The sequence below is a fragment of the Haplochromis burtoni genome, unplaced genomic scaffold (assembly GCF_018398535.1).
Source record: "Haplochromis burtoni strain Fernald_Lab_line unplaced genomic scaffold, NCSU_Asbu1 Contig_247, whole genome shotgun sequence".
Taxonomy (NCBI): Eukaryota; Metazoa; Chordata; class Actinopteri; order Cichliformes; family Cichlidae; genus Haplochromis; species Haplochromis burtoni.
In genome coordinates this window covers 724,600-736,037 of record NW_024582608.1, presented here as the reverse complement: position 1 = coordinate 736,037, position 11,438 = coordinate 724,600, and the positions used below count along the sequence as shown (strand labels likewise).

Here is an 11,438-nt window from a genome sequence, read left to right as displayed (position 1 = left end):
GTTGGGTTGAGCTAGCAGCAGTAGCATCATAAGAAAGATAGACATGAAACTCAAACAATTTCTAAAAATGAAATTCATGGGAGATTTTATAACAGCAAATATGCTGGAAAAAGTGGGAAAAAAAAGTCTTATTTATGGGCAAAGTCAAGAAATGTTTAAGTATATTCGATTGGATTTGGATATTTTTTATGGTCCCCTGACCATTGAAATGAAGGGTAATTTTGAGAATGTTTCAAAATAATTACTAAAATAACTGCCCCAAATTTGATTCATTGTCGTTGCTAAGTAACAGGACTTGTTTCGAGATGAGGTCGAGTTGAATTTGAATTTGTTTAGCAACTCTTCTCAATTTCCAAGTTTACAAAGGCTAGGTTTTGGAAAGCAGCCATAATACAATATTTCACTTAACTCCTGCATATACTATGTAGCATGTACGACAAAGAGCAAAGGAAAACCTAAAGAAGGAGCAACATTTATATGAATACACCCTACAAAATTATTGTAAGACTTAGTTGTAAATGAGTCTTTTTCCCCTTTTGCCCCCTTACCTACACTACCTCCACTTGGCAAAGCCCACTTGGCGACCCCTGGGAACACTGCATAGATTAAACAAAACAATTTGCAATATGCATGTGTCCAGGTGACAGAAATTATATATGTGACATTTGCTACGACATTTGTCATTCCATTCTCACAATATTTTACTGTCAAAACAATTCATATGTCTTTAAGAAAAAGATTCAAAGAGTTTGACTTGAAATGAATCATCAGTCTTGTTCTAGGGTGCACTGACAGGTCAAAGAACTGCAGACAGGCTCTTAAAGGAAGTGAACTTGTGACCTTTTGGTAACAGCACCATTTATCTTAAAACAAGGCTGCCTTTCCTTATTAACTGCATTTGTTCAACTAACCAAATGACAAATTTGCATCTGTACAGTTGCTAAAGAGGACTGATCAGCAAAGCACTGGGAGAGTCCCACAGAGACAAGTCTCTTCTTTGCAGTTGAAAGCCTGGGTGATTAATGCTGAGAAAATGAGGTAGAGGGACAGCACTCTGCTTAGCCTGTCAGGCTGTCCCGTTTTATCAAGGAAGATTCAGACTGCAGACTGTGCACCATGGCAGAGTGGAAGATGTGGTAATATAGTGGAGAGATGGTGACTGAGAAAGGAAGCGTTTAAAAGAGTGACACTAGATAGAGTAAGAAATAGAAAAAGCAAATGGGAGCAAGGGGTGATAGACGATGCGAAAAAAAGAAAAAAGAGAACAGATTTCTTGTTTGATAACAAATTATCCTATTAAGATTTGTAAATGCTTGTGTTTTTTTTCTGCATGAGTGTGCACACAGGCTTCCATGCAAACAAAGGTAGATGTGTGATAAACGCCTGACAGACAAAGGCAGATGTAAACAGTTCTCACAAGACCCAGGAGAGAAAAATGATAGATAGGGGATCACTGTTTATATCGGTCTTCTCTACTCCCTGTATGAGTGGCCTGTAATTGAATGATCATTACACCAAAGCTATGGCTATGGCCCTGCAGTCGAAAATAGGAATTGAGTTTGAAAGAGCATTTAGTGGTTTTGATTTATGAGCAACAATAGGGAAGTTGTTTTTTCAAGCCTGGAACTCTGATGGCCAATAAAGAGGAGCAAGGCTTATCGCCTGCTGTACCCACTCTGACACACATACACCATTTAGCCTGCTAGGCAGCCAGCAACCAGTCAACCAACCAGCTGGGGCCCTTCACGGAAGGAAGTGTTTTCAGCAAATTTGTTTCCTTCATGTCTCGCCCTGAATGGTGCTATTCATTAAAATAGCCTGCAGTCGGTAGGCACTGCTGCCATGGCACATTTATACACTTGTATGCCTGTATCCTCACTGAAGTAGACACACACTTGCACACAAATCCACCTGCATATACACTCACAGCAGACCAAAATCTTTTCTTTTGGTTCACCTCATCTTTGCAGGAGGCCCTTCAATAAAAAAGCAAAGACACAAAGAGAGAAAAAGGGTCTGTTGCTTGCACAGCTATCTGCTTTCAGTTAGGGCCGCTGGAGTTGTATATTTATTTCTCTGAAATGAAAAGAGCTGCTCACTTTCATTTAATGGATACAATATTTGGATTCATGTGGGTCTTACTGAGAATCAAGAGGTTACTAGTGTAGGTGGTGCTGCACACAAGAGCAAAGAAATGTAAAGTGTTAACTGTGAAAGTATTGTGCAGTGGACCGTGTTTCAGTCATAATCTATAGCGCTCCCGCTATTTTAACTGCAATTTAACTTATAATCTTAGGCAGTGTTTGCACCACTTTAGCCACAACTCAAAATATCAGCCAAATATATCTCAATTATCCCAGGCAACAAGCAAATTAGGCAAAAATGCAATTCACCATTCAGGTTCTCACCCACGTTGATATGTTTCCCTTCATCCATGCTGATAATCAGCATGTTTAATTGAGAAAAGGGTGAACTTTACAATACCAAACAGTTTATTTATGGAGAAAAGTCAACTGTTGGCAGCTTTATAACCTCTTTATTCATGTTTACCTCCATGTGGCATAAAGATTGGCAGCAAATTTCAGTGTGATTTTACTTGTAAAGATTATCATTTGGGTGAGTCTGTTGGCAAGATGCCAAAAGTGAATTATCAAGCAATTATATATATTTCATAATAACAAAATGCATGCCAAGAAATGTTTTATGACTGTTTTTAGTGTTTTAGAAATCATCATTATGTCAACAAAAGCGTTGTGAGTTTTTATCTGCACTTGTCTATTTTCATGGAATGGATTGAGGTGCAGTACTGTTACTTTTTAGAGTCATCTCAGCAGATAACTGCCCAGCTCCTGACATGACGAGCACACCAAAAACCTCTGATCATCCTGCCAGGAACTCTATTCCCTTGCCAAGCCCGATAGTAACTTATTGCTGCCTCTGAGACCCACTGTGATTTGAAAAGAAGTAATTTTGTTCCAAAGATGTAATATCTACTGCTGAAAAAATGGATAACATTTTAACAGGTGCATCTCTTCGCAGCATATCACTGTCAATAAGATTATTTTCCCCAAAAAGGGTCTGTTTGCGGTTGTTGTCTTCTGCTGACTTGCCAAGTTCGCAAGTAGGATTTCAGACATGAGATGTTCTGTATTGGAGAAGACCTTCTAATCTTTCTCAGGATGAATATAAGAACCATCTCTACAACACCACCTGCAGCAAGCGTGTTCAGTGGCAGTTTTTGTCGATGTTAGACGATTCAACTCTTACAGTCATGTAGCCGTTATCGATCAGAATGACAACCTGTGGTTATACTTGTTCTTTGCACTAGCTGCTTCTAAGACCACTGGGGGTTTCAGTTATTAGCCCTGGGGCTCTGTGTATTGTATCACCTCCTCCTTGCCTTTCATCAATCCTCCCCACTCACTGCACTTTCTCAGTCACACTTAAATGCACTGTATGTGAAGAAATTCCTCTGTGACATATGCACATGAATTCCAAAAGAAACACATGCATACTTTATTATATGCCATTTTCTTATTTTTAATTGCTCCTGATTCCCAGAGCTGAAATGCTGTCACTCTGCAATTTTTCTACAGGACGTTTGTCAGGATCTTCTTTCAAGCTTGCAGTTCCTATCAATTAACAGAAACAGTTAGGAGAGTGTCACTAAGCGGGTTAGTCACACACAGCTATCCTGATCCCTTCCAACACTGTCATGTCATCTGACTTGTCTCAGCTCATGCCAGGGGGCTTTTCTCTTTTTAGAGAAAGAGCAAGAAAGGAGAATAAAAGGAGCTGAACCCACACAGTTGAAAAGCCCCAGAGTCAGAAGTGTTGATGCACATTGATAGTGTGCATATCGATAGTGTGAACATAAATGCACAACCAGGCAGACACATTTGTTTAGAGTATATGGCCGGGACAAATCAAGCACACTAAGTTGCACACATACACAATAAAGTGAGCCTTTTAATCTCTAACTAGTATAAATCTCAACATCCTATCAAAGTGTCATACGGGAGCTATAGATGTAATATAAGAGAGCACAATGCATCTCATGATGTCATCAAAAGAACCATAGCGCTATTTGTGCTTTAGCAATAACAAAGCCAAGACGCAGCACGACTGCTGTGTATATCAGCAATAACTGTAAGTTATGTGCAGTATACAATTTAAAAGACAGCACCTGAAAAAACAGAAAAATACATTCAGATTTAGTTTACTATGTTGTACTATAAGTATTCATAATATAGTCTGTTGTGAGTATTAGCCTCTCAAGTTGCTGTTTCAAGTCACATCCTATATATGATTTGATGCTGTTTACTAAACTGATTTAGTGTAAGCTTAAGGTGTATTGTTTGAAAGCTGTCGCCTTCGCTGAATTCAATATGTAGAAATCCTGATGTTTGACAAAAAGCTAAAGGATTTCTTTGAGATCACATTTTGTATGAAAATTTGAACAAAAATTAAAAAAAAACTAAATATTAGTGGGAGCTTAGTTAGCAAACAGCAAAGAAAAGATCATCATACAGAGTGTGTGTCTGATCAGGACCTGGTGTCCACATATGTGGAAATCACATTTTGGGTTATTTAGACCAAAATACTGAATTTTGCTCTACAAGGTCCTGATATCTACTTACGAGGACATTATACTGCTACTGTTCTATGAAAATTTTAAACGAATATGCTCATATGTGGCTCTCATTTTTCTTAAAAACAAAAATAAGGCAAAAAACAAAAATCTGGTAAATCTTTGTTTTTACATTCATCGGGCCCAATATGTCCAAATATCAAAGAGAAATTAAAAATCCATGCAGTGGAAGAGTTCGGTCTTAGGAGGTTAAAAAGTGGATTGATTAAAAAAGTTAGCATGATTCAATAACAAACTTTAAATTTTCATTAGACTATAAATTAAAGTTTTAATAAGACATTAAATTAGCATTTGAGATAATAAACCTATCAGGAAAGTGTTTACTGAGGTCACAGATCAAGTGAGTAGAAGGGTTGTTTTCTGGTAGATTAATGACGTTGCCAATTATAAAGAGAGCAAGCGGTCCCTTTTTACCATATATTTCACTTAATGTGACTGCAGATTCAACATAAAGTTAATTTTGCATTCAATATGACTTGAAATTCCCAAATGAGACCATTAAGTCATTAGTGAAATGTTGACTGAGACAATAAATTATGCGTGAATTAGGCTACTTTTATCCTAGTCTTCTCTACACTTTGACTTGTTTTAAGATAGGAGAGCCAACCCCTGCTGGCCATTACAGATATTGCACAGTTTTGTCCAAATATAAGAGAATTACGACTTTATGAAGAGGTCAAGCAATTATACATTAATTATTTTTTCTTTATTTTCTCTGGCTTGGACAGGCATGGCTCATTAAAGCTTTGCACACAGCTATTATGCCTGTTTACAAGTGCAATCTATGCATGGCAAATGATGGCTAGGAGATATATTTTTAGTAATGTTGCTAAGAGAAACAGAAGATAATTGCATGTTCATCCTATTTGGGCAAGAATTCATTATGTATTGAAAGTACATACTCATAAAACCTGTAAATAATGCAGTCCGTTCAGTATCAACCCCGTGACCAGTCTCTAACACGTTTGGAAAAAGTCATATTGGAAAAATTCTCTGTAAGTTGAAAGATCTTTGTGTATTTGATGAATAATATATGCCCTTCCAGAATAGCAAATGCACAATGAAGAAAGGAAAAAAAATGTAAAACAATATATATAATGAATACTTCACATTCCCATATTCTGTTTTCTCTCTCTGTCTCTAACTTCCTTTATCTCTTACACACAGAGACCCATTGATATACAAACACACAAGTACACACACACACAGCAGACAAACTTTAGAACACAGATGGGTATATTTTCAGTTATATTTTGCTCAATAGCCAAAGGTCCCTAAGCGCAACAAAATCCACCAATAAGGAAGACAATATAAGCTATTTCTCACACACTTGGAGACTTAGCAAAATGTTAACTTCCAGAACCACCTGCCCACATAATCAGCATACTGCCTTTCTTTTCATCCAAAACTCTCACATTTTTCTTGTTTGTGAGAAATGTGTATGCATGTATGTGTATTGTATTATTGTTGTGGGGACATAAACCAGATTACACAGTCATATTGTGGAACCTTATGAGCCTTTTTTGAGCAAAAAGCATGTTTTGCGTCTTTTAAAATTTACCACATATTGACTCTTCAAGTTTATTATGAAGATCTGGAATCAAAGTAGGTAATTGTAACTGATGAAAAGACTAACACCAACTGCGTGTGAGAACCTCAGCATGCAAACTTGACAGAGAAAAGACTTTCTATTACAGTTTGGTAATACTGTGGTAGTGTGGTATTAATATGAAAGTAGCAAAATAACTAAACCTGCAGTTTCCCATCCAACGTCCTCACTGCTCCTTCAGACTCCACCTTCTCACCCAATATTATTATTACTCAGCTATTACTATTACTCTATTACTCAGCTAAAGCTGCTGATTATGCATGATATTGCTTAGTTATTACTTTGATATTAATTTGTATTTAAGTCATAGTAAACTCCTATTTCCATATTATTACCTTGTCATTTCCACCTTATTACTCTATTATTACCACACTGTTACCAAGCAGTAATGTAAAGTGCAAATAATTTTCTTGTTCATATGTCAATAATTTGATGAACATTCCATATATCATTATATCTTATATAAGTACAGAAGCTGTACATTTGTTTTGTAGTAGTCAAGTTAATGCTTGACCTCTGACCTTGACCTTGAGGCTGAGATCTGTGAGATTCAAACTTGTGTGAGATTTTAGTAGATGTACCAATGGTGCTAATTTGATACTACTATGTTGCGTTGTTCTCAAGTTATTGCATTCACAAATTTGGGTGTCGACGCCGCCTGCCCGCCCACCCACCCACCCAGCAGGTTGCCGACAATATCCCATCAGGCTTTTATGGCCGAGTGGGGGGGGAAAAACCCATTCAGTTATATTCAGCAAGGCAGTAGTCATCCTAAAATCTGTTTGTTGTCTCTCTACAAACACATAAAAACAAATGCTGGAATCATTTGTAACAACATGCCATCTGTTCACCTGGACATCTCCATTGTGTCCTTGGTAAGATAGACAATCCAGTAGACCAGGTTGAAGGCGCCAAACGAAAGGGGGAAAAGGATGCGTGAGTATTTGTCGATGATGCTGGTGCCAGTCAGAACATTGTTGGCTGGTACAGCCGAACCTTGCTGGAGGAATGCTTGGGCATTGACCGGTGGGTTGGGAAATGTCTTGGCAGGACGCTCAAACATCGGGGTGGAGTTCATCCTCTTCTTAAGCACACTACTGGCATCCACCTTGGAGAGGAAAATAAGAACGATACAAAGTAAAGACCAGGGAAAAACAAAATGTTATAATGTCAGTATCTTATAACATCAATGCTAGTTAGTGTTAAGGGAGGAAATAAGGAAAAAAGGAAAAATCCATTCTGATGATAGTGGTGTGTTTAAACTACTGTAAGTAGATAAGTCCATATGTCCTATGGAACATATGATCTATATCTAAAATGAGTATGAGTATCACAGTAATTACACCCAGCAAAGAAAATCAATGATGTTTTGATTTTGATTGAAACTTCAGCCCATTCTGTCAAGGCTGGTGTAGTTGTGGGAGGCAAACAAACCATATTAAACAAAAGAAGCTCAATATATTGACGCATGGGTTTCTCACGCCTCATCAACTTTGAGTAAACTAGTGTGATCGCAACACATGCTCCCTGCTCCAATAGTTGTAAATCATATACAGTATGTGTACAGAAAGTACGGGGAGTGTACATCTGGAAAATGGGTCAAGTAACAATGTGTTGCCTCCAGGTAGAGTAAGTGAGAAAGAACACGTTCCCTTTTAAAGGAACAAATTTCAGCATAAAAAAATACAGTCATTTCACGATGGCCTTTTATTGATCAGCAGCTTCACTGAGTAAGCACTGAACTTGAAATAATATAATTTAATATTTATTTTAAATATGCTGTTTTGTGCCATATTTATGCTTTATAGGACACTTTTTGTTTACATGGAAATTTCAAATATATTCCTTGTTAAATTTGCAAGTTTCTAGAACAACATTTATTGCAGTGCAGAGTTTGAACAGTTCTTTACATTTTATTTTGGGGGAAAAACTCCTAGTAGTTTACTAAAGCATTCAGTGTTTCTCACTTCAGTGTGGATATTTTTTGGCAGTCTTGGAACAAAATCTGAACTTGTGAGATTTAGGCAGGATTTGTGAGGCTACAGGATTACATGCTCCTCTACAGGTTAAGAAACTATTAAACTGTTACAATCCTAAGGCTTAGGGGAAACATTCCAAAAAATAAATAAATAAATAAAATCCATGGTGGCCAGTCTAAAAATACATTAGCAGTTAAATTAGAGTTATTAACAACATTAATACTGAATCAAATTAAATATAAAATATTTGTCAGTCATTCCATGGCAGCTATGCTGAGTAGTGCAATCATGCTGTAAAATCTTAATATATTATACGTCTGGGGGTTTAAATGTGTTTATCATTTGAGGAAGTTCACAGGAGTGCAAGTCACAAACATTTGATATGGAGGTGTTGGACAAAGATAAAAAAAAGCTAATGTTTGAGCGGCATTTTAAACCTTTCTATTCTCTTTAAGCTGTATTATTATGGGCTTGATGAATATATCAAGCTCTGTAAAATTCTATAGCAACACTGGGGAAGGGCTGTGAGAGAGAGAGCAGGTCCAGATGATCTAACCACCATTACCACCAGTCATTTTCGAGGTTAAGTTCACTCTTCAGTGAATAATAGTGTATCCTCTTATCTGTGAGTGGTGTACTGTATGCTTCACAACACCAGGCTGTAGCTTCAAATGTCAGCTACCTGTTTCTGTTTCCCTTTTAGGTAAGACCATGCAGTGAGTACACACACCGCATGCATTACTTCTGCATGGTGTACTGCACATGTCTGCAGTTGAGCCAAATGACAAGCTATTGCTCATGATGACAACAGGATCTCTTGGCTTCCTCTTAAATCTCATGGGAGATCAAGTCCTTGTCCCTCATTCACTGCTCTAGTTTTCAACAGACTCACAGAAAGGTTGGGTGCTGACTAACGGATATATGGATCATGTTTGGATGTGGGTCTCCGTGAGTAGAGCAGGTTAAGAGCTACACACGAGTGTGTTTATGTTTCATAGTGCGCGAAGGGGTTAATAGACAGCACGATTTCACTTTCTGTCCACTAAGGAGCCTCATCTCTGTGGGTGTTTGGATGTAAGTGGGTGAATATATGTAAATAATTATTACAAATTAAAAGCCATGGATATTACACACACAGTCACACACAACAATTATGATCCAATAAGATGAACCATCGAAGGATACAGATAAATGAATGAAAAGAGAAAAAATTTCCTGATCATTGTCATTTTGCACATTTAGACCATATTAATCTCACAAAGGGTTCACGAAACTGTTTTTTGTTTTGTTTTGTTTTTTTAACTTTTATGTACAGTACCAAGAGCTTACTGGCAGAGAAATAAGGATAAGAAACAAATTGTTCACACATATATCAAAGCCTTCAAAAACACTGGTGACAACATAACTCTTTTAACCTCGCAAATTCAGTAACACAGAGATCTTGCCCTAGGCGAAGTGAATTCAGGTGACTTCTTTGAATCATAGCATGGTTGCTCAAGGTGATTGCACAGTTTAAGGCACAGTTGCACATTTTAGATGACTAAATTAATTTACATGACTAAATTACATTGCAAAACTGCTACTAGTATGACTTCTGAAAATTTCAATAAAGAGTTGGTGGGAAACAGTGGGAGGCATGCAGTTCTGCATAGTGTGTGGGAAAGTTACTTAACTTTCCTACACTACTGCCATTATGGGAAGTGAAAGTAGGCTAATGACATACATTAACTGGCTTAATGGTTGTAGCTTGTTTCTAAAAAGTTCTTAAAAATACAAAATTTCCCAATGATTAAGCCTGGCAGGCAGTCATTTTAGGCTTGGAAACTTTAACTGTGCTGAATAAAAAATGAATAGGCTAGAGATGTAAGCTTCATGTAGCGCCGGTCCCTGGTGGTTTGATTATTTCCTGTCTCATGTTGACTGAAAGATAACAGTTGTTCAGTGTTTTTCACAGCAGAATTTTCTCCAAAAACTGGATGTCCATCGAATTACCATGACTAAATTATCATTTAATAATACCGTTGATAAAGGTGGATATTTATGGTCATGTTTCACATACTGAATTATTATAGAGTTAGCTATAAACATAGAAAAATAGGGGGTGGGGGGTGGAAGACTGCTAGATGATGTAGAAATAGAAGTTTCTAAATAAATACCTGTAATCAGTGCATTCAACAAGTGTTACTTCATTACAATTTTTTTATTAGTCCTTCATTTATTCAGGTAAAAAAAAAATCTCATTGAGATCAAAAAATCTCATTTCCAAGAGAGACCTGACATCTTGGCAACAAAAGTCAAAATGTTATGCACCATCCATGACGCTACTTTTTAGTTAGTGTTGATCCCTGAACCTGAAAATCCTCTCTTTCAGTCTAGTTATTAAGCCGACAGGACAGCAAAAGAATTTCCTTAAAAATGTCCTGATTTAATCAGTGTCTCATCGCCTAAGCAATCTTTTCAAATTCTGTGATTGCAAGTACCCGTGGCTCAACCTCTGCATAAAGATCACATCTTTCTATCTCTCACCTTATTTTTTTCTCTTAATATGAAAAAAATATTTTCTTTATTTCCAGCACTAAATACTGCACCACCTACTCACCACTGAAATGCATTCAGCACCCGTTACTCACACTGACAAACACTCGATCCCCCATTATGTTTACAGTTGTATATTTGATTCATTAACTGAACCAATTTGCTTTTGTGAGGTTTCCATGCCTGCTGTGTTTTACATGACAGTCATAACAGGTCGTGGTCTTTTAAATCGTGACTGGTAGATGGCTATTTCTATTCCCAGTGATACGCCATTGTTGTGTTTTTTTTCTATGTAATAAAGAGTCTTTCCTCCTACATATTTGGTGAAAGCAGTCATTTTCCATGATGCATCCCTCCCACTCTGTTTCTCCTCTCAGTGTAACTTTAATGCATACACACACACACACACACACACACACGAATGCACACTCACACAAAACACAAAAAACAAACCACACTGGCCCATCATCCATCTCTCCATCTTGTTCCATATAAAAAATTTTTTTATTTATTTATTTTTTTAAATGGACTGTGCCTGCTTTCTCAGCCCCCTCTCTGCTTTATTGTGGTGGTGGTTGCCCTCCTTCTTGTGAGCGTGCACTGATATGCTGGATATTCCCTTAATCTATGGCTCTTACATAATCGGCAGCAACATCATTCACTG

The 11,438-nt window shown here is 37.3% G+C and overlaps 1 protein-coding gene across 1 annotated transcript in view; it reads right to left on the bottom strand.

The window, feature by feature from the left end:
• gabra6b (gamma-aminobutyric acid type A receptor subunit alpha6b) overlaps window positions 1-11,438 on the bottom strand; it is a gene marked incomplete at its 5' end in the record, with an annotated part of 30,286 nt that overhangs the window by 7,297 nt on the left and 11,551 nt on the right. The window contains 1 exon segment of the mRNA XM_005942258.3: window positions 7,112-7,368. Coding sequence (XP_005942320.2) covers window positions 7,112-7,368 — 257 coding nt within the window.